The 24250-nt window shown below is 44.1% G+C and overlaps 1 protein-coding gene across 1 annotated transcript in view; it reads left to right on the top strand.

Annotated features, from left to right (window-relative positions):
• The window catches only part of BCAS1 (brain enriched myelin associated protein 1), a 122617-nt gene extending 107504 nt beyond the window's left edge, over nucleotides 1-15113 (top strand). Inside the window, exons 10-13 of the mRNA XM_033962609.1 lie at nucleotides 889-1026; nucleotides 5084-5149; nucleotides 6480-6782; nucleotides 12444-15113. Of these exons, the coding sequence (XP_033818500.1) occupies nucleotides 889-1026; nucleotides 5084-5149; nucleotides 6480-6782; nucleotides 12444-12503 (567 nt within the window). The 3' untranslated portion in view covers nucleotides 12504-15113. The remainder of the gene's footprint in view (nucleotides 1-888; nucleotides 1027-5083; nucleotides 5150-6479; nucleotides 6783-12443) is intronic.
• The last annotated feature ends 9137 nt before the right edge of the window (nucleotides 15114-24250 follow it).

Here is a 24250-nt window from a genome sequence, read left to right on the forward strand (position 1 = left end):
CCCGACACAATTTCGGAGAAAGCTTTTCAAAACCTGGACAAAGTGCTGGGTTTTGAAAAGCCATCCGGGGAAATCCAGACGTCTGGTAACCCTACCCAAAAGTCAAACTTTCCATCCCAAGCCAGGACTTAAGACTCTTCTGGCAGTCCAAAGGCTGGCTTGAGTTGTCATCTAACTCTTGGGCTTCTGGAAACTGCTGGAACACAAGGCCTGAGCCCTCTGACAGTTCCCAGAGGTGCCATCAAGTCTGTAACTCCCCCCCCCCCCCCCCCCCCCGGTTCCTATGGAGACTCAGGTGCAGGAAGCTTTGTTTCAAATGTATAGATCGCAAGTTCACTCTTCTAGCTGATTCCAATCATCACCTATTGTCTTACACCAACTGCCGAACTTGTGCAGCCCCAGAGATAGGGGCTCCCTGTCTTCCTCCCAGGCTGAAGAATACAGCACTGATAATTTTAAACTGCAACCTTTACACCATTTTCTTGTTGTCATGGGGGATCATATGCACCACTCATTACCGTCTAATAGTGCATATAGTCACCTAGGTTTACAGACATTCAGCCTACCATCACCCCTCAGTCCTTCTCTCATCTGGTTTCAAACCCATTTTAAATATGTTCCATGACGGAGGAAAATGGTTAATTTTTCAGGTTACACTTGAGAAAACCAAGGAATTAGTATCTAATGTTATGTTTATTTTTTCAGGCTATATATTTGATTAGAATCATTTTTATATAATTACAGTATTATGTGTTTATACTTTCATGCTTTAGTGCATTTCTCTTGAAGCAGTCTAAGGACAAAACGTGGTCATATTGGACTTTGTGTCCTATCAGTCAAGATTTTAAAGACTCTTTGTTACATCTTGCTCTTTCTTTTGATTCCTAGACTGCAGCAGAACCAGAAGTTCAGCCTGCGGTCCAACAACCCCCTGTACAAGCAGCTGCTCCTAGTAAGGACATGATTAAAACCTCAGAAGGGCAAAGAACAAAGAATTCCAAGATCATTAATTTTTTCAAACAGCTGGTAAGTAGAGCATGGAAGGATGTCAAGCAGAGCTTTCCAAACTATGGGTCAGAACCCAAATGGGGTCACAAAACCCACATTTAGAGTCACTAGATAGGTAGGTTCTCCATAGTCCAAACAAAAGTTTCAAGTTTCAAGTTTATTAAATTTTGATTTTACGCAATATCAAATATTTCAATGCGTATTACATAATTGTAATGTACAATACAAATACAAATAAGACAAAATACAGACTAATCATTATGTTCTATTAATACAAATTGAAACATGTAGGTAAAAGGTGGAAATACAATTTAAATAATTTATATTAATAAAAAAGGAAAAAAAAAAAAAAAGGGAACAATTAAGGTTTGTACATAAGGGTAGGGGAGGTGTAATATTAGGAATAATTAATCAGTTTAATATTAGAAAACTTTTAATATAAAGAGTGTAAGAAGATCCAGATTAATATTAATGATAATTTGATAGAAAAGAAAAAAAAGAGAATTAAGATTAAAAACACTTATAGTTTCTATATTGATGTTCTGCTCATTTAATTCCTTAAAGAACAAGTATTGTGTTTATTACGATTACTATCTATGTATTGAATGCATCTTTGACCCTAGTTCTTCCGCAAAAAAGGAACCAACCAAAACAAGAGACTTGTGGAGGGTCAATGTCCAAGATGAAGGCTTTGTTAAAACAACTCAATAATCCACATGAACCCAAATGCTCTCAGTGGATTAGTTCCTAAACATCTTCATATTATTAAGTTATTTTAATAAAGCCTTCATCTTGGACATTGACCCTCCACAAGTCTCTTGTTTTGGTAGGTCCTCCATAGGTACATCACTACCGTATTTTCACATAGATAACGCGCACCCGTGTAAAACGCGCACACGGGTATAGCGCGCGAAAAACACAACTTTATGTACAGAAACTTTTATATACCGCGCACACACGTATACCGCGCATGCCGCCCCGACTCCCCCATCGCCGCCCGACTCTCCTTTCGCCCGCCCCGACTCTCCTCTGGCCACCCTGACTCTCCTTTCGCCCTCCCCGACTCTCCGTGCACTGTCCCGACTCTCCGTTTACCCGCCCTGCCCTGCCCCCCCCCCCCGGCAGGACCACTCGCACCCCCACCCCGAAGGACCGCCGACTCCCCGACAATATCGGGCCAGAAGGGAGCCCAAACCCTCCTGGCCACGGCAACCCCCTAACCCCACCCCGCACTACATTACGGGCAGGAGGGATCCCAGGCCCTCCTGCCCTCGACGCAAACCCCCTCCCCCCAACGACCGCCCCCCCCAAGAACCTCTGCCCGTCCCCCAGCCGACCCGTGACCCCCCTGGCCGACCCCCACGACCCCCCCACCCCCCTTCCCCGTACCTTTGGTAGTTGGCCGGACAGACGGGAGCCAAACCCGCCTGTCCGGCAGGCAGCCAACGAAGGAATGAGGCCGGATTGGCCCATCCGTCCTAAAGCTCCGCCTACTGGTGGGGCCTAAGGCGCGTGGGCCAATCAGAATAGGCCCTGGAGCCTTAGGTCCCACCTGGGGGCGCGGCCTGAGGCACATGGTCGGGTTGGGCCCATGTGCCTCAGGCCGCGCCCCCAGGTGGGACCTAAGGCTCCAGGGCCTATTCTGATTGGCCCACGCGCCTTAGGCCCCACCAGTAGGCGGAGCTTTAGGACGGATGGGCCAATCCGGCCTCATTCCTTCGTTGGCTGCCTGCCGGACAGGCGGGTTTGGCTCCCGTCTGTCCGGCCAACTACCAAAGGTACGGGGAAGGGGGGTGGGGGGTCGTGGGGGTCGCCAGGGGGGTCACGGGTCGGCTGGGGGGGCGGTCGGAGGTTCTTGGGGGGGGCGGTCGTTGGGGGGAGGGGTGTTTGCGTCGAGGGCAGGAGGGCCTGGGATCTCTCCTGCCCGTAATGTAGTGCGGGGTGGGGTTAGGGGGTCGCCGTGGCCAGGAGGGTTTGGGCTCCCTTCTGGCCCGATATTGTCGGGAAGTCGGCGGTCCTTCGGGGTGGGGGTGCGAGTGGTCCTGCCGGGGGGGGGATGTATCGGACGTCGGGGAGTTGGCCGGGCAAGAGGGCTTGGGCTCCCTCTTGCTCCGATCGTGGATGCGGGTGCGGGTGGGAGCGCGTGCGAGCGGTCGTTCGGGGTGGGGGTGCGAGCGGTCCTGCTGGGGGGGTGAATCGGGCGTCGGGCGGGGTGGGAACTATGTTTAAAAACTTTTGTATACCGCGCTCACGCATATAACGCGCGAGGGGTATGCGCGGTAGGTAAAAACGCGTATAACGCGCGCGTTATATGCGTGAAAATACGGTAATCCAGGAGTCACAGTTTGATTTGGCTGATATCATGGTGCATACATCTCTGCTGAATGTATTTTATAAGATACTTTTTACAAGAATAAATTAGCTCTTTGTGCAACAAAAGTGGTTTATAAAACTATTTTGTAAGAGAAACAAATAGGTTTGGATATATAAGGTAGAAGAATTAATTGTAATGAATAATATGCAAACAAGTATAGAAGTCAATATGTTGTCATATTAATACCATACTGGAAGCATCAATTCCATTGACGTATGAGGTAGTTATATGCGGAACGTTATTGCATATTAAGCCCCCCCTCCCATGGACCGCTATAAATTCTGGCTTTTCCTTATTATGACCGGGATAGCCATGCAAATGGAAGAATTGGGATCACCTTAGTTTTCCTTTTTGGTAGGTGAGCTTATGTTTAACTTATAAATATGAGAAAATGAATGCTGACATGCTGGTGCATAATAAGATATTTAAATTAGTTTGGGGTCCATTGACATCTTTTGTAGATTTGCTATAGTTGTCCTTTATCTTTATTTTCCATTATTTTTTCACCCACACATCCGGGGAGTGAGGGGGGGAGGGCGGGAGGGGGTTTATCTTTTGTTTTGGTATTATTCCTGATGGTAATGATGAATGGGGGAGGGAATTTTTATCTTTTGTATAGATACTCATTGATTATAAGTGCTTGGTTGATTATCATTATTTATATATAAATTGTATTGCACTTTTTGTTGGCATTAAAAACTAAATAAAGTTCAAACAAGAGTAGAAGAGAGTCAAAGAACATCAAATAAGAAAGAACAAAGGCCCAGATTCCATAAACGGGCCCTAATTTACCCCTTCTTTTATGAACACGTAGCGCGGGTTTTATCGCCAGAATTCTATAAGCGTCGGAGCTAAAGTCCGTGCTATGCGTTAGTAAAAGAGGGGGTTAATTATTTCAAAAGCTTAAATTGGTGCCAATAATTAGTAATAATGAGCTCATAATTGGCAAAAATTAAGATTAACCGGGTGGTAGGCATCTAACTTGGTAGGTGCCTACCATTTTCAGGTAGGCGCCTAGTTCACAGCACTTACCAGAAAGTGGGGGTGGTTGGGGCAGATCATGGGTGAATAATGGGTGTGTTTTGTGTGTAGGGGCCTAAATTGGATTTAGGTTGTGGTATTTAGGCCCAGAAATCCCTGGCATAAATAGGGAGCGCCTAAGTTCAATTTAGGCGCCACTAAGCGCAATTCTATAAACAGCGCTTAACTCACGGTTGACATGTGTTATGTGCTGTGTTCCTCAGCGCTTATGTTTTAGAAGAATCAGGGCCAAAAAACCACAAAGAGCCATCTAAGTATGTGACAATCAAGCAAAATTTTATTGCTAGGCCCGACACAGGCTTCACAATTGAGAGGGCGCGTTCAGGTCTCCGAGGCACTTATTTTCAGTGATATACCTGGTACTGGGCACTTATTTTCAGTGGTATACCTGGTACTGTTTAAAGGTTGAGCCATTTTTCTATATGTACTTTATTTCATTTTATGATCCTTGACACAGACAAGTCACGCTGAAACACAGCCCGTGTTGGGCCCAACAATAACGTTTTTGTTTGATTATCCCATACTTGGAGGGTCCTTTTTGCTTTTTGTTCTTTGCATAATAAGAATGCAAAGCCATATTTGTAAATCGAGTTATCATTCTATCAGTTCTTGCAGTGTATTTAGATGAAAAGTTGAAAATGGAATCATTTATTATTCTAGTCAGACAGTGGTAATGGAGGGTCTACCAATGCAGAGGAGGTAAACGGCAAAGGCCCTGATCAACCAGTAAGTGCACTAATTTATTCATCTACTGGACTGGTGATGGGTTCTGTAATTTATCTTTCTATTTGCATCCACATTCAGACATAGCAATTTTTCCTTTGTCAACATGTGCTATTAATCACCTCATTGACAGGAACATTCCATTTGTGGTCAAGCGTGCAGTGTGTAGGGTGTTAGCTTTAAATAGGGATTTCATTTTCGATAACAAGGGAAATGTCAAAGATATGCAATTAGGAAAAGAGCGCACACCCTTTTGGAAATAGTATGCACCAGGGCTGCCCAAGTCCGGTCTTTGAGATCTACTGGCAGGCTAGGTTTTCTGGATCTCCACAATGAATATGCATGAGAGAGATTTTCCTGCACTGCCTTCTTGGTATAAGGATACTGGGCTAGATGGATCTTATGCTCTTATCTCTTCCTCAGAGGATGCCTATTGTACAAGTATGTACTAACTTGCACTGTCCATAGTTTTAGGGAATTTTTTTGTTATAATTACTTCTATAATGCACAGAATATTTGTTGTGTATTGATATCACTATTAGTGATACTATCAGGCTCATAATCAAAACATTTAAATGTCCAAAACCAGCCTAAGTCGGCACTTGGATGTCCTAATAGCCAGAACATCCAATAATCAAAACTGACTTTCTGGATGTCCAGCAGCACTTCTAAGCAAATCTCTCTCACGCTTGTTCATTGTGGATATCCTGAAAACCTGGCCTGCCAGTCGATCTCGAGGACCGGACTTGGGCTGCTGTGGTATGCATAATATGATTTTGTTCCCAGGATGAAAAAAAAAAAAAATGGCCAAATGGAAACGATCACAACAAACTATTCTGAAATGACTCAGGATATGACCCGACAAAAGACAATTTCCTGGCTGCCCATCCTTAGGATCTAATGGTGCTTTGGTGTATCAAGTACTCTTCACCGCTGAAGCTTAATCCCCTTGTTCTTCACACTGCTTCCAGTTCATGTTAAGTGTTCACATTGTTGGCTTTCTAGAAAAATCTGGACTATTCAAAGGGCTTATCTTTTTTTTCTTTTTCTTTTTTAATTTTAATTTTTTATTTGAAGGAATGTAAACCAAGATTGATGTAATAAAAATGCCCAGTGTCTAGAAAGTTCCTTGTAGGTTGTGATGGCTTCTCATTTTAGTCCAGTATAAGAGTAAACTAAAGATGTTATAAGCACATGACCACCCGGATCTTTCCTTCAGATGTAAACGGAAAATAACTGATTGATAATCATTGCTGTTTTTGCATCCTTTTTTTTTTTTTTTCCTTTGAGGTACTGGTTACAATCGTGACTCACAATTTTCCCCTTTCTTTAGACATTAGATCCCGCAGAGGGATCGGCAACACAGAAAACATCACAAAAGTCGGTGGCCCCTGTTGTCATTGAGAGTCAGCCTGTAGCCCCAAAAGGCAAAGAAAGTGCAAAGGAAAAGAAAGCGGAGTTGAGCAAGCAAAGAATCAACAAACAGGAAACCAAAGACAGTCAAGAAATAGCTTCCAGTGCGCAGCAACCATGTTCTCAGCCACAGGCCATGCAGAACGGAGAGGATACGACAAAAGATCCTATGCTGAAAAGGACAGAGAAGAGGCAGTCCTTTGGAACCTTTTTCAAGGCCATGGTATGTATTGCAAATGGCATTTATTCATTCAAATACTGATGCTGGCATGTATTGCACAGGACTATATAAATCGCATGGTTGTAAAGCTCCTTCCTAATAAAGTTTAGATTCTTACAGTGAGGACCTGGAAATGGAGTTTCCTCTCAAGGACACCTACTGAAAGATGGGCAGAGAAATTTAAACCGGAGCATGAGGTTTCACAGAGTTTTACTGATTTAAAAGATGTATAACCTGGAGGATTGGCCTAGTTCTTAGAGCTGTGCCTCAGCATCCTGAGGTTGTGAGCTCAATTCCCACTGCAGCTCCTTGTGACTCTGAGCAAGTCACTTAACACTTCATTGCCCCGGGTACATAATAAGTACCTGTCTAAAATATGTAAACCACTTTAATAGTTTAAACAAGGAAAAAACAGTGTACAAATCCCTTCCTCATGGGAGGGGCTTTAGGTGTCTGAGCCAATTAGGGCCTTAGTCCCCTCCCAGTGCACTGAGAAAGGGAAGCCCTACCACTTTGAAGAGGTGAGCCTGCTGGCAGGAGGGAGTAGGCATTCCTCCTGTTGGTCTTCAATTGAAGGTATGGGGGGGGGGGAGGGCCAGATAGCGGTGGCCGAGGTAGGAGGTTGTGGGCATCCCTCTTGCTGATCTTAATTAGAAGGCATGGGGGGGAGTGTTGGGAGGTGCCGAGCAGCAATGGCTGAGGCAAGAGGGAGTGGGCATCCTTCCTGTTGATCTTGATAAAGAAGTTCAGGAGCTGGGGAGGGCAGCATAGGAGGGGGGGGGAGTACTCCGTGGAAGGGGAGATGGGGCGGCACTGGGGATGGGGCTCAACAGGAGGGGGCATAGACAGGGATTTTTTAAAAAATGGTTGTTGGGGGCCTTTACCGGCAAGGTGAGCTTTCATAGCTCTACTTTCCTGACAGTGCCTGAGGCAATCAGCGTTCAGGCACTGACAGAAAAGTAAGACTAGGAAGCTCAGACCCTGTTGGTTTGTTGGTAAAGTTTGCATGGGAAATACTAATGAGCTCCTTGTAATGCATTAGCATAGGATTCTCGGTGGCTGCTACGAAGATCAGTAACAGTCATGGAGAACCCTTTTGTGCATTGGCAGTAGAGTTTTCTTGCAAGTATGACTGGTTAAAAACAATCTTACTTGCAAGGAAGCATTTTGTGCATCGGGGTCTCAGTCTGGTAACCAGAACTAATATTGTGATGTCATAATGCCTCATTCCACCAATGCCTAAGAGTCAACCTCATCAGTGATGTCACAATGGCTTGATTACTCTATACTGTACTTGGCTTAGCTGTATTACATAACTGCAGTGATTTTGATTTTTAGAGACATTTCTTTTTAAGATGCATTATTTTACTGTTAAGCCCAAATATTAGTTACTATGGGGCTGATTCTAGAAGCAGTGCCTGCTGTCCAGAGGGCTTACTGCAGGCTTACAGAGCACCCTCCAGAAGCAGACAAATATTAAAACGTCTGCGATCTCCCGCCACAGCACGAGGGCAAACCCGCAGTACCGAAGAAAATAAAATACTAGGAATTGAGAAATAAAATCACGAGCAGAAGAAAACTAGAAGTTCTCAGCAAGGCTGCAGAATCAAAACTGAACTTCAAGGGGAGTGGCCGCACAGGTGACATCACAAAAGGGGTGGTGTTATTTTTAAGTTCTACAGCCAAGGCTGGAATGGATGCATTACCCTATAGTTCAGGCTCCAGAGGGAGTGTACAAGAAATATTAGTTACTATGGGGCTGATTCTAGAAGTGGTGCCTGCTGTGGCAGGTGCCTACAAAATGGGCGCCTGCCGCACGCCAATAACCGACAGGCGTTACTTCCCAGGGTTTTTACAGGCCTACATTTCCAGCACCATTGGCATAATAAAGGTAAGCGGCCATCTTGCCCGCCCCCTCCGCCATGCGCACGGCCCCTTCCCCGTACCTTCTCCAGCGTCAGCAGCATGCCCATGTCGACCTTTGACATCACTCCCTAGGCGCGGGTCCTGGAGGTGATGTCAGAGGCAGCGCCGATGCCGACGCGGGCAGCAATCTCGAGCCGGGGAAGTAAAAAAAGTATGGGGGAAAGCAAAAAGGAGAGGAGTGGGGGGAGGGCAGAGAGCAGGAGGGGTGCTGCGCCCTTTGGAAGACTGTGCCGTGGCGGACCCCTCCCCCCCGCACGCCCTTTAACCACTGTCAGGCATTTAGATACATCAGAGAATCATACACAGTGACACCTAGTGATGCCTAATTCTGGCGCCACCATTAACAATGTCTACTTCTGTGTTAAATGTCACTAGCTGTTGCTATGCGCCAAGGATGTAGGAGCCAGTTGAAGATGACTAGCGCCATCTATTTTTTATGTTGCTTTCTTATCAGTTTTTAAAGGTGAGTCCTATTATCGCACCACTTAGATCCTATTAAAAACAATTAAGTTAGGCGCTGGTAGCATACTTCAGACACCTAACACTGCCTAACTTTAGGCGGCCCTTACAGAATTTTCTCCGTCATTCCATAAAGTGGGACCTGTGCTACACTACCACACATTAGTGTAAAATAACACATAGTAAGGGTGAGAGGCTCCTTCCCCGCCCACTCCTCCACACGCGCCCTTCCCTTACCCCGTTAACGTTCGCGGTATGAGCAGTAACCCCCCCCCTGACCTGTTGCTCGCGCCAGCGTCGGCTCTTCCTCCGACATCCCTTCCTAGGCGTGGGTCCAGGACGTGACGTCGGAGGAAGAGCCGCCGCTGGCGCAAGCAGTAGGTCGGGGGCTACTGCATGCGTCGCAAACATTAACGAGGTATTGGGGAAGGGAAGCGGCATGCGTGTATGGTAGTGGGAGAAGATGTCCCCTGTCCCCCCCCATTACTACACCATTGATGTCAGCCCACATAACATCACCTCTTGCTTGAGGAAATCGGCTGTTTTAAAATGAGAAAACATCAAAGGAAAGAGGGATCTCCGAATACAGAACACAGCAATTTGCCTGATTTTGAAATTGAAAGACTGAATTTGTATTTCACTCTGTGTTTGTAGCAGGTCTCGATTTTGTGAAACCACATAGATCTGAAGGGTAAAGCGGTATACAAACGTTATGTTATAATAAGCGATACGCAGCAATAACCAAGGAGATCAGAGATACCGGGCAACTTTATAATTGGAGTGCAAAAGGCCTCAGAAGTCTGTCATCGAATGCCGTGATAAATCCATACTGGTGTGGGGCCCATTGGCATCTTTTATTGCTTCTATATAGCTGTCATTTCTCTTTTATTTTTGTCTGATTTCCTTACACATCCGGGGGGGGGGGATGTGGTATTATTTTTAAATAAGAGTGGATTATGGGAAGAATAATTGCATTTTATTATTGATTAAGTAAAGGGGTGGGGGAAAATATTACTTTCAATTATTTGTAAGTTCAAAGTGCTTTTCTTGATTTGTTATATGTTCGGATTCATATGTAATGCACTGTTACTGAAAATCAATAAAGATTTATTTTAAAAAAATCCAAACTGCCAAATAACATCGTACTAACACTGGAAATCATTCGCTGGCCAAAAAAAACCCCTCCATTCCAGTTCTTTAAACATTGGGTTAAATGAGACAAAATAGCCAGCACTTATTTTTAAAGATCCCAATGGAGACCCATCTCACCAACCGCTTCCTCGGGGAATCTCACTGTGCTGTATTTATAACTGTTCCTTCCTGCCGCTACAAACTGCGGCGTTGATTTACAGTCCCGATGTTATTTGGCAGTATGGATTTCTCACGGCATTCAATGACGGACTTCTGAGGCCTTTATTCCTCGAATTTCAAAGTTGCATGTTATCTCTGATCCCCATGAAGCTGCTGCTCTAGGCATCTGCCTAGTCGTATCTGACAGTTGGACCAGCCCTCCACCTCAACTGCATAATGGTTAAGCCACCCTATATCTGTGTGTTGCACTGATACTGTGCATATGTGAGTGGGATGGCTCCTTTTTCTGAAGCCATAAGGTTGCCCTAAGTAGGAGGTTCTGATAAAGATTAACATAGCCACATCCTGATAAAGTTAGATTCATAGAGATAGGTTGTAGTGGCATAGTGCAGGGGGGTGCGTGGACGTCTCTGCCCTCCCTACCACCCCATTCCACCCACAAGCCATCCCTCCCCCCCCTCCATACCTTTTAATTTTCACCAGCACAAGTGGCTTCTTCAAACATACTCCTTGCGCCAGCCTGGTTCCCTTCTGAATCACTTCTGGGTCACAGGCCAGGAAGTGATGTCAGAGGGAAATCCAACACTGGTGCGAGGAGCATGCTTGCAGAAGCCACTCACACCGGCAAAGATTAAGAGATATGGGTTGGGGGAAGGGAGAGTGAAATTGTAGAATTGGGGGTGGGAAGGAGTATGTGTGTGTGGGGGGGGGGGGGTGCTGAAGGTGACCTCCTACCGCCCCGAGTGCCTCCTACCCTTAGTATGCCACTGATAGGTTGTGCTATCAAAACCTTTAAATCTCCCAGGAATAAAACAGAAGTCCAATTGTAAAGGAGATCCTCGGTAATTTTTTCCTTTATTGTGAAAGCTTTGCTGTAACCAGAACTGAAACACCAGAATACCCCCCTCTCCTTACTGTGCTTGCTTTCTGTTTCATATCTTCTGCTACGTAAATACATGCTAGCTGATACTCAGCGCTATTTAATCAGCCAGAAATGGCACGGTATCATTAAATAACACTTAGGGCTCCTTTTATGAAGCCACGTTAGTGGTTTTAGCGCATGCAGCTTTTTAGCGCACGCTAAACCCACGCTACGCGGCTAGAACTAACGCCAGCTCAATGCTGGCATTAGCATCTAGCGCGGCCGGCAGTTTAGCGTGCTCTATTACGTGCATTAAACCGCTAAGGCGGCTTCGTAAAAGAAGCCCTTAGATAGCTAAAAGCAAATATTCAGTGTGAGATAACCAGTTATCTCCGCTGAATATTCTCGGTTAGCATCTAAAAGTTAACCGGCTATATTGCGCAATATCCGGCAACTTTCAGCACTGACCGGCCACGTTTAGCAGCCAAATTGAGCCACTCTTTAGCTGATATAAACTTAATCAGCCTGTGCTCTTTATTGATTGAGCTGGTTAAGTTTATGCCGGTCAAAAGTAAACTGGATATTTAATGCCAGTTACTGGAGATGGCTCTACATCGAATATTCACGGTCAGTACCGACTGTGGGAGTTAGCATGCCCTCTGCAGTCTGAATAGTGGATGGATTATGATTTTGAATGGTGCTTTACATCAGTGGTTCCCAACCCTCTCCTGGAGGACCACCAGGCCAGTCGGGTTTTCAGGCTAACCCTAATGAATATGCATGAGAAAGATTTGCATATAATGGAAGTGAGAGGCATGCAAATCTGCTCCATGCATATTCATTAGGGCTATCCTGAAAACCTGAGTGGCCTGGTGGTCCTCCAGGACAGGGTTGGGAACCACTGCTTTACATCACCCGGAGGAGTTACTCATTGACATTCCAACAAACTTTTCATTTGCTATGCAGCAGTGTTTTTTTTATTTATTTTTATTTTATTTATTTTATTTTGAGAATTGGAAAAAAACAACAACCTAAAATCTACCAATATTTGGAAGACATAAATGTGGCACTGATTATATTCAATGTTTCTGTATCACTATCTGCAGGGGTCTAAGAAGACATGTGATGCTGAAGTGCAAACAGACCCTACGCCAGTTCTAAAATAAATACATCGCCACAGTGGTAGAGTGAGTTGGAAGTTGTCTGAAGCTTCTCTGTCACCAACGATGCCTTTGCAACTGCCATCCGACCAGGTCATTTCCCTGTAATAGCAGGTGTATATCTGAGCTGTATAATGTATATCTAATGGTCAGTGTAGGATTACGAAGACAAAAGAGACTGTAGATAATGTTTAAATTATAAAGAAGGTACAAATTAGTGGGGATATAGGAAAATAAAAATTACTTGAAAAAAGGGAATTAAAATTTTAGAGACAGTGGCAAATATGGGCAAGCTGGCACGGTAGGAACTATTTTTAAATATAAGGTGAGTTGCAAAACAATAGTCTTTGCCGAGCTAAAAGAGAATCGTTGGCTGTCTTGCAACAGAATTAAATTTGTAGCGCAAGTGGTTCAGACTTCACTGCAAACAGTACTTAAACTCGTCACACCTTTTGCAAATTTTATGTTCCATTGAAAATTTTCATTTAAACTCAAAAAAACCAATTGTGTGAGTTCTCAAGTTTGCTTACGCTTTAGAAACGTCGGTAACAGCTGCTAGGCGTTTGGTGAGTTGCAGTGAAATTCATCAGTCTGGTTCTAACATTGGTAAACATATCAGCACTCTAGGGAATCAAAGTGTAAAAACAATGCTTGGAATAAAATTAGCCAAAAAATTTTTATAGACTGATGTTTAAAATGGTATTTGGTGGGAGGTTTTGGCCTTCTTTTACTAAGGTGCGCTAATCGATTAGCGCATGCTAATTGATTTAGTGCGTACTAAACGCTAACGCATGCATGTTAGTCTATGGACGCGTTAGCGTTTAGCGCATGCTAATTCAATTAGCGTGCTCTAATCGGTTAGCGCACCTTAGTAAAAGAGGGTATATTTACAAGGGGGGGGGAAGCGACAAAGTATGTGTCTTATGTTATAACGACAGGAAAGTATATGCAAGCAATAAACTTCTCATTTTGCAAATAATTTCAATAAAAACTTTTGCTAAGGGATTAAAGGCAAAATCATTCACATACAATGCTTCCAAAATTTGGTCAAAACGCATTATTTGTGTGCGTCTAGAAGAAAGTAGTGGACGTGCCATGATATCTTACTGCAGTGGGGGGAGGGGGATAAAAGTCAACAAAATAAAAATATATATGTTTATATAAAAGATGATACTTTTTTATAGGACTAACTTAAAAGATTCTGAACTAGCTTTTGAGAGTTACACTCGCTTTCTCAGGTCAAAAACAAATGGGCAGGTCAAGGAACAGAACAATGTTCGCTGAATATACAAATCCATTACAGATTACACTATGGCAGAGGTCCTCAGCCCAGGACCCAGCCAGCTGTTCAGTTTTCCAGGATACTCCAAATGAATATTCATGAAATAGGTATGCGTAGGGCAGGATTAATTCTTCAGTGGACCCTAGGCACCCAAGTACACCGGACCCCCTGGACCTGTCCCGTCCTCACCCCTGTTCCCTCCTTACCTCTGCCCCACCCCCATGTCACTCCTCCCACGAGAGTGTACCTCCAGGCCCGGCTCCAGAAGTCCAAGTAGCACCTTTTCCTTCCTTCTTCATTATTTAGTGCGGCCTAACGCGCGCAGTCTTCAAAAGACCGCGGTCAGTGATTCCTACACCCTGCCCACAGCTGACTCAGAAGTCTTCCCTCCAATGCAAAATCCCACTGCCTTTCAAAGACTTCTGAAGCCGGGCATGGCGGCAGGTACATTGATATCATCAGAGCAGTAAGTGTTCGGGGGCCCCCCTGAACTCTTCACGCCCGAGGCACGTGCCTACTTGGTCTACCCTTTAAACCTGCCCTGGGTGTGCGTACAGTGGAGGCAGTGCATGCAAGTTTTTTCTCATGCATATTTGTTCTGGATATCTTGCAAACCAGAGTGGCTTGGGGTGCCACCGAGGACTGGTTGAGAACCCTTGCACTACAGAGAAGGGTGATAGGTAGAACAGGCAAATGAGAGGGAGCTGGCAGAATTAAGTAGGAGAAATGCAGAAACTGAAGGGGTAATATTCAGCTAGCGGTAGTCATGCTCTATTAGACATAGGCTACTGCTGGCTGAATTCTGCTAATACCGTCACCTATCTGCATGCCAGCACTTAGTATCTGTGCTTGACTGTCTGCTGGGAGTTATCCAAGTATAGGGTTGCCAGATTTTATCCTCAGAAAAATAGGATGTGTGGCCCCGCCCCCATTCCGCCCAGCCCTGCCCTCTTCCGCTCATAGCCCTGCCCCCTAGGATATGTGGCCCCGCCCTCATTCCACCCAGCCCTCCCTCTTCCGCTCATAACCCTGCCCCGTTCTGCCCCCCAATTCCGGTCCCACACAAACCCTGTCTCTTTGGGGGTCACATCTGGAAGGCATCTGCGCATGCGACACAATGATTTCACATGACATCATCATGTCACATCCGCACATATGCAGATGCCTTCCTGACTCGACCCCAAACTCAATGGTTTTGGAAAACTCGTCCAGATGCCTGGACAGTCCTCCAAAAGAGGACCTGTCCGGGCAAATTTGGATATCTGGTAACCCTACCCAAATAACAAAAGGAACAAAAAAGTCATGGAGAGTTGATGTCCAAGATGAAGACTTTATTCAAACAAATAAATAATCCACATAAAAATGACTAGGGCCTGAACCTCTGGGAAACATATGGACCCAACACGGTCCGTGTTTCAACAAAATAGTCTTCCTCAGGGGTCCCTATGTGGTCCTAAATGCAGGTGTGTGGATCTAATAATGAAAGTAAAACTTCTAATGCACTCGATAGTGCATCAAATTATGGATCAAATAGTGGATCAAATAATGAACGTAAAACTTCTAAGCTGTGAAAAATGCATTTGATATTGCATTTTTCACAGTGTAGAAGTTTTACGTTCATTATTTGATCCACACACCTGCATTTAGGACCACATAGGGACCCCTGAGGAAGACTATTTTGTCGAAACATGGACCGTGTTGGGTTACAAGTTTCAAGTTTATTTATTATTTGATTAATCGCCTATTCCAAATACTAAGCGATGTACACTAGTAAAATAGATTATCTAAAATAGACCATATAATTAACAAGGGGATAAATCACAAAAACAAACTAATTAAAACAGGACAAGCATACAATAGGACAGGTGGGGTAGAAATACAATCTTAGATAGGAAAGAATCAACAATTAAAGGTAAAACAAAATAGGAGTAGGAGGACAAATAAATAAGTAAAGATAAGAATAGGCAAAAGAGCAATTAACGAAAGAGCAAATTAACATTTCAATTAGGTATTGAACGCATCTTTAAAAAGAAAGCTCTTAAGTTGGCTCTTAAATTTTTCCAAATTCTTCTCCTCTCTTAAATATAGCGGGAGTGAATTCCATGTCTGAGGCGCCATAACAGTAAAAATAAATTGCCATAAAAATAAATTGCCATATGTTTCCCAGAGGTTCAGGCCCTAGACATTTTTATGTGGATTATTTATTTGTTTGAATAAAGCCTTCATCTTGGACATCGACTCTCCATGACTTTTTTGTTCCTTCGATTTTTCCTTCTGTGGAGGGACCAGGGTCAATTTTCTTGTTGTTCTGAACCCTACCCAAGTACCACAAATATTTAGTAGTGGTACCTGGAAGCTACCCGCTTAACTCAGGCCAGACTTTCTGCTGTGCTAAGTTAACCAGGTAATTATCCAGCTACCACTGAATATCGGCAGTGCCCAGGCAACTCCCAGCTCTACCTTTATTATAACCCTGGACCGTCCTAGCAATAGCCAGATAATACCAAGGCATCTCCCTCAATTTTCAGCAACATTCTCTGGTTATGTGCCACTGAAAATCCGGGGATCACATGGTCAGCGCTACTTAGGGGCCATTTTACTAAAGTGCGGTAAAATCTGGACTTAATGCAAGTTAACGTAGGACTTTCCAGCGTGCTAAACCCAAATTGAACATGACATTTTTTTAGGGCTGTTTCTTTTAGCTAAAGGTCATGTGCTAATGTTCTCATTAGTGCACAGTGCCTGCAAAAAATTAACACGGGAGCATTTACCGCTTCCTAATTAGGAGGCATCAAGTGGTTAACGCATGAGATCTACTTGCATGCACTGCTTTCAATGCATATTCATTGGGGAAATCCTGAAAACCCAATTGGATTCCAGCCCTCGCGGACCGGAGTTGCCCATGTCTGGTATAAAATCACACGTAGCACTGCCTAAGAGGCATTAGGCGTCATTAAGTATCCTAACATTTAGGTGCACCCTATGCTAGGGTTTACTTGGCGTAAATGCCTGCACTTCAGTTGTGCACATAATGACCAATATTCCATAATCGTGTGCATAATTCAAAAAATCACCAATGATCCACCCCCTAACCACATCCACATTTAGAAAGGCGTTTTGGACTAGGCGCCTACCAAGCTGTGCACCTATCATTCAATTAACTTCAATTAATGCCAATTATGAGTTGTTAAATGCCAGTTGTCGGCGCCATTTAAGTTAGACACCTACATTGGCTAAGGACACTGATGTAGGCAGACTTTATAAAATTTGGTGGTAAGGGCTTAGCACACTTTAGTAAAAGAGCCCCTTAAAAAGGCAGACATTTCTTATAACTTGTTATTCTCATTCTGAATATCAGCTCCTGAGAATTTTAGCCACATACATGCAAAATCATTTATAAAGTGATTCTAGGAGTATGGGTCGCCTAATGCGTTATTTTTCACAAATAAATTGTAAATTTTGCTTTCAATGTGAATATTTACTGCCTGTGTCGAATCGCAGAGATTTGGGGCTCCTTTTACTAAGCTGCGAGAGCGGTTTTAGCGCGCGCTAGATGTGAACGCCAGCATTGAGCTGGTGTTAGTTCTCGGCATGTAGCGCGGGGTTAGTGCGTGCAGCACTGCAGCGTGCGCTAAAAACGCTAGCGCACCTTAGTAAAAGAAGCCCTTGGTCTCTAAGATCATAGACATAACGATTAGAAGTTGTAACAGCCTGGTACTCAAGAGAGAATAGTATAATTTTAGAACCTAGATGCAAAAAGCTGTAATGATTTTTGAAATGTGACTTTTTTTTTCTAAAATTGTTGATCAAGACTTGTTAAGGTAATAACTTTATAAAGTGCTGTCAAGGTCAGAATATATCATTAGAGGGCGCCAGAATCTCCACTCCTGAACTGGGTTACTAATTTATTTCCTTTAGAAGCAATGTGCACATGCTACCCAAATAACTTTTGTAAGTCATAAAATAGAAAGGAGAGAATTTTAGTTGTTTTGTCAGATATCTGTCTAGTTTCCTGCTTATAATTTTCATAAAGAAAATTTAAGAGCCTTTTTGTGATCCTGCCTTTTTTCAATTATAGTCTGAAAATTTGTGGAAATGTCACATTTCTAGATGTGTCCTGCTTTTTATTCAGACTAGAAAAGTTAACATTGATGTTTAATGCATTCTGTAATTCATAACATTTGAAATTTAATAAAGTACATTTTCCCTATTCCTAATATTCTGCATGGTGTTATTTCAAAAAAGAAAAGGTTATTTCATGACCATTCACTTCCAGGTGTCTCTTCTTTATTCTCTGATGGGTAATAGTTGGGCTTATCCAGAAAGGAGCAGCTGCTGCCTCAATAATTCCTGCTCAGATTTTCAGCGACTTTATCCAGATCTGAACAGACCACACCCAGCTTTTTATTGGTCAGAATGGAGATGTCCCAGTGGATCATAAACTCTTCATTCTCCTGACTTCTTTTAGGGTCATGATCCTTCTGCTTTTATGGTACAGAAATGTTGTAGGGATTGGTTTGGATTTTGGAGCATTGGCTGCTTTAATTCCAGCACCTTGGTTGCAGTTAGCTGTCTCTGATGATGTGGCAAAATTGGGGTTTGACGCTTCCAGTGCGCATCTGCCTTGGACGTGTGTGCACTGCTGCCTCAGGCAGATAGGCTGTACTCAGCTAAAGAAAGCACAAGATCCTTACGTTCTGGCAATTATAACCTATTTGAGATCCCTACGGCCCGTCACATAGTTTATGACACAACCAGAAAATCAATTTTTTCCGTTACCGCTCCAACGTTATGGAATAATCTGCCATTCCATCTTCGGGAAGATTCCACCTTCCCTAACTTTAAATCAAACTTGAAAACATCTCTGTTTAAAGATGCCTTCGATTGCTAATTTCTCCCTTAACTTTTCCCAGCAGGCAAGATTTTGTGTTTCCCTTTGATCTCTCTTTCCTATCAAATATTGTATTTCTTCCCCTGCCTCTCCTCAGCTATGTTTGTATGTCTTTGTGATCTCCCAAATAATTTTATATTTTAGCCTTTTTAATTATGTACACCGCTTAGACAATTTATAAGCGGTATATCAAATCTTAGTAAACTTGGAAATTGGATAAAGTCTGTTCCCCTGATCACCGCTGCAACAGTACAGGAACTGATCCTCATTTTCAAGTTATAGCCAAATACATATGCTGCAAATGAAAGAATAGCTTGGTGCAGCTGTCATCTTCAAATACAGAGCATCACTCCCTTGCCACAGATCTGCACATTCTTGCCCACATAAAGGGCTTACATAAAGTTGGAACAGCATCAAACGGTGTGATTGCTATGAAGTCTTATACAAGACTTGATCGTGGCTGATGTGTGTTCGCGCAGTCTTTGCAACAAAATCAGAAACCCAAAAAAGATTTTGGAAATAAAAACAGCTTAATCTCCCCCACCGAATGGGGTACAATTACCATGATAACTTCAGACCTCACTTACGCCTGCAACCAGAGTCGACCCCCACACAAGTGTTTATCCCATCAAGCCACTAGAGGGCAGCGGTACACAGGTCTTTGTGATTTCCATTTCTTTGAAAAATATTTCATCAGACAGTTGAGCCGTTTTCCTGTTGATCTTTTATCTAGTGGAATCAGGATTTCTCTTGACTTAGCAAATAAAAACACAAAGAAAGACATTTGTGAGAGCAGAGGGTATGGGGCTAGTGTGTAAATTGTAATCTATGGCATTAAAAACCAAAGGGCTTAATTAGCTCTACTGTACAAGAACATTTTCTTCTTCACCTTTCAGTGAACTATAGGGCTGAGCTTTTTTGAGAATGCATTTGGTTTGAATAGAGGACTACACATTTAAAATGTATATAAATTGCTTGTGTAGGTGTATACTGCAAATTAAACATGCGTAAAATAGATTTGCTTGTGCAAACATATGTTCTTATGTAATGTAATGTAATTTATTTCTTATATACCGCTACATCCGTTAGGTTCTAAGCGGTTTACAGAAAATATACATTAAGATTAGAAATAAGAAAGGTACTTGAAAAATTCCCTTACTGTCCCGAAGGCTCACAATCTAACTAAAGTACCTGGAGGGTAATAGAGAAGTGAAAAGTAGAGTTAGAGGAAAAATAAAAATAAAATAAACATTTTAACAAGACAGCATTGATCTAAATACTTTGGAAGGTAGAAGAGAGGAGAGAAAGGAATAGAAGCATGATGAAGTGATGAAGTGGAGCAAGTAAGTTTAGGAGGAGCGATTGACGTTTCCAGAAAGGGCTTCTTCAGGGAAGAGACTTGGCCGACAGTCCCAGGATGCCTATGTCTCCTCCCCTGAGATGTTCTCCCATCCATGCATTCCCTCCCAGACACACTGCCCGTGCCCCAGCCGCTCCAAGGAGGCTGCCCCAGATGAGGCCCACGGTGAATGCAGGATTCTCTCCTCTGCGGGAAAGCCGCCCGGAGCCAACAGTCGATCTTCTTAGCGGATTGCAGGGGGGGAAGAGTTAACACTCTTGGTAGGATCGGGTCTGTGGGCTCTCGGTGGTTGTGGCTGGTCTCGTTGCTGCTTAGATGTAAAAGCAGTTGATCTCCACTGCTGCTGATATTTAAAAGCAGGCAGATTGATCTCTCCAATGGACTGCAGGGGGAGGAGTTCACACTCCTGGCAGGATCGGGTCTGTGGGCTCTTGGTGGTTGCGGTAGGTTTCGCTGCTGCTTGTATGTAAAAGCAGTTGTTTTTCTACTGCTGCTGATATTTAAAGCAGGTAGATTGATCTCTTAAACGGGATATAGGGGGAGGAGCTCACATGCCTGGTTGGATCGGGGCAAGGGCTCCTATTATAGGCAGCTGGTCTTGCTGCTACTTAGGTGTTAAAGCAGTTGATCTTCCTAGTGGACTGCAGGAGGTGTGGAGCTCACACTCCTGTCATGATCTGGTCTATGGGCTCTTGGTAGTTGCGGTTGGTCCCAATGCTGCTTAGGTGTAAAAGCAGTTGTTCTCCCACTGCTGCTGATATTTAAAAGCAGGTAGATTGATCTATCCAATGGAATGCTGGGGGAAGATCTTATATGTCTGGCTGGATCGTGGCAAAGGGTTCCCGGTAGTGGCGGCTGGTCCTATTGCTGCTTAGGTGTAAAAACAGTTGATCTTCTTATCGGATTGTAGGGGGGGCGGATCTCACATTCCTGACAGGTTCGGGTCTGTGGGTTCTTGGTGGTTGCGGATGGACCCGCTGCTGCTTAGGTGTAAAAGCAGTTGTTTTCCCAATGCTGTTGATATTTAAAAGCAGGCAGATTGATCTCTCCAACAAATTGTATGGTGAAGAGCATACACGTCTGGCTGGATTGGGACAAAAGCTCTCGATAGTGGCGGCTGGTCTTGGTGCTGCTTAGGTGTAAAAGCAGTTGATCTACTTCTGATGATATTTAAAAGCAAGCATATTGATTTTTCCAACGGAATGCTGGGGGAAGAGCTTACTTGTCTGGCTGGATCAGGGCAAAGGGCTCTCGGTAGTGGTGGCTGGTCCTGTTGCTGCTTAGGTGTAAAAAACAGTTGATCTTCCTAGTGGACTGCAGGGGGAGGTGGAGCTGGATCGGGTCTGTGGGCTCTTGGTAGTTGCGGATAGTTCCGCTGCTGCTGAGGTGTAAAAGCAGTTGATTTCCCACTGTTGCTGATATTTAAAAGCAGGTAGATTGATCTCTCCAATGGACTGCAGAGGGAGGAGCTCACATGCCTGGCTGGATCGGGGCAAAGGGCTCTTGGTAGTGGTGGCTGGTCCTGCTGCTGCTTAGGTGTAAAAGCAGTTGATTTTCCTAGCGGACTGCAGGGAGGGTGGAGCTCATATTTTTGCAGGATCGGGACTGTGGGTTTTTGGTGGGTTGGTCCCGTTGCTGCTTAGGTGTAAAGGATGTACATAAAGGATAGACATGTCCAGGCTCCCAGATAGGATTTTCAAAACCCGGCATTTGTCCAGGTTTTGGAGAACCCCAACGAACTCCGGCTGCATATGGAGGGCCTCTGAGCATGCATGGATGACGTCACACACATCCGTGCATGCTCCGGGCCCTCCAGAGTAGAGAATGACACAGGGACAAATTTGTCCCCCATCCCATCCCTGCGAATTTTGTCACTGTCCCTGTCCCTGCCCCATTCCTGTAAGCTCTGCCTTAACCGCACAAGCCTCGAACACCTATGATTTTAAAGTGTTTGAGGCTTGTGCAGATGAGGACAGAGCTTATAGGAATGGGGCAGGAACAGGAAAATGAGTTCCCGCGGTGATGGGGGAAAAATGGGTCCCCGTGTCATTCTCTACTCCAGACGTGACCGGAGCTTGTCGTAGAAGAGAGGAGGCTTGCTGGGGCGGGGCTGTGGATAGAACTGGGCGGGGCTGGAGATGGAATGGGGTGGGTTTTTGTGTCCGGGGTTTTCCTTTGTAAAATATGGTAACAAACTCAAAAAGATCCCCCCGATATTCAGCCAGTGGCAGTGAGGGCCAGATTCTCTTAAAAGGCACCTAAAGTTAGGTACTCTTTAGGCACCTAACTTAATTGGCAAAATCCCCTCAATAGCTTCAATAATTGGAAAAAAAAAAAATTAACTGGGCGGTAGGCACCTACCTACTTCTATACAAAAAATAGGCATCTATCGTATGGAGCTTAGCACTACCTAACACCTAAGTGGGCATTTTTATGGGCAGAGAGTGACTTAGGCGCTGCTAAGCATGATTCTCCAAAAACGTAGGCGTATGAAATGTAGGCCTTTAAAACTTTTGCCTACATTTCCAACGCCTAACCCCCCTCTTGTACTAAGGTGCGCTATGCTTTTTAGTGCATGCTAAGCACGCGTTAAACATTAACGCGTGCATGTTATCCTACGGACGGGTTAGCATTTAGTGCATGTGTTGATTTAGCGTGCGATAAACATGCGCTAAAACACTTAGCGCACCTTAATAAAAGAGCGCCTACGTTTTTACATAGGCAGCGCTAGGCATGACTCTGTAAACGACGTCTAAGCGTGACTGACAAGTGGCTGGCGCCGTTTACAGAATTTTGAGCCTGAGTGTTTTGCTGCCTGCTGTTGTGTTATTATTTCCAGATATACACGTGGTCTTTCTGAGTCAACTAGCACATAGCTGGTTAACCCCCCCACACCCCCTTTTACTAAGCTGTGATAGAGGTTTCTACCACAGCCACGGGCGCCAAATGCTCCGACGCTCATAGGAAATCTACGAGCATTGAAACAGCATTGGAGCATTTAGGACTCCAGGCTGTGGTAGAAACCTCTTGCGGCTTAGTGAAAGGGGGTGGGGATGGGGGAGGGGGGTAAGTTAATATTCAGCTTTTGACCGTGTAAGCCAAACCACTTTAAGACAGGGCTGTTATTTATGCGACCCAATTTAAACGACCTACTTGTGCAATGAGCAGCTGAATATTGGCACTTAACTCAACTCCGTCGTTGGAACACCCACGTTAGCTGCTTTTGAGTTCAGCACCAACCAGCCATTTTCAGCAGAGAGAACCGTTCAGGGGTGTCCAATGTCGGTCCTCGAGGGCCGCAATCCAGTCGGGTTTTCAGGATTTCCCCAATGAATATGCATTGAAAGCAGTGCATGCACATAGATCTCATGCATATTCATTGGGGAAATCCTGAAAATCCGAATGGACTGCGGCCCTCGAGGACCGACATTGGACACCCCTGATTAAGTGCCGCTGAAAATGACTGTCAGCTACAAACAAGCAATTTAACCGGTCAGTGGCCCTTTCTGTCCAGTTAAATCATTTTAAATAACAGCTGGTAGGTATATAAAACAATTATTGATTATTAATAGCTCATTAACTAATTAGTGGGCTTGTGGATCTGGAATCTGCGTCCATATTTGTGTGCCAATTTTGGGTGACTATATCAAATCCAGGGGTTACTGTGTACTCTTGGGGTACCCAAAAGGAGGCACCCAGATTTACTCTCACAGTGTATACAAAAATGTGTACATAAACATTAAAAAAGAACCCAGAAGTCACTAAACTTTGTTTTTAAAAGAGGACTAAACAAACCTTTCTGGCTCTGCATACCTCGTGCAGTATTCCACATTGCTGGGCTTGTATGAAATGTAGCTTATCATATGGAGCATACAAGCAGTTACTACCACAGTAGCAGGGAGTCCTTGCTTGCAAATCGGGATGATGATGAAAGGCTGCTTGATCTTCTAGCTCTCTTTTATTCTTGGTGAAGGAAGGAAGCAGTGAATCAGGCTGCAGAAAATGAGCACAGAAAAACATACACCTAACAATTAGAATGTTTTGGTTTTAGGGCTTCTTAAACACATGCTTTTAAAGCATTCCATATCAGGTAAACTATACAATGTAATAAGATAGTAACAGAACAATACATAAAAAATTAAATAGAATCAATTTCAATACTACAGTACTCCCCCAAATTTGTGGGGGTTCCATTCCAGGAACCCCCCGTGGTTTTTCAC

Source organism: Geotrypetes seraphini, chromosome 11 (assembly GCF_902459505.1).
Source record: "Geotrypetes seraphini chromosome 11, aGeoSer1.1, whole genome shotgun sequence".
Lineage (NCBI taxonomy): Eukaryota > Metazoa > Chordata > Amphibia > Gymnophiona > Dermophiidae > Geotrypetes > Geotrypetes seraphini.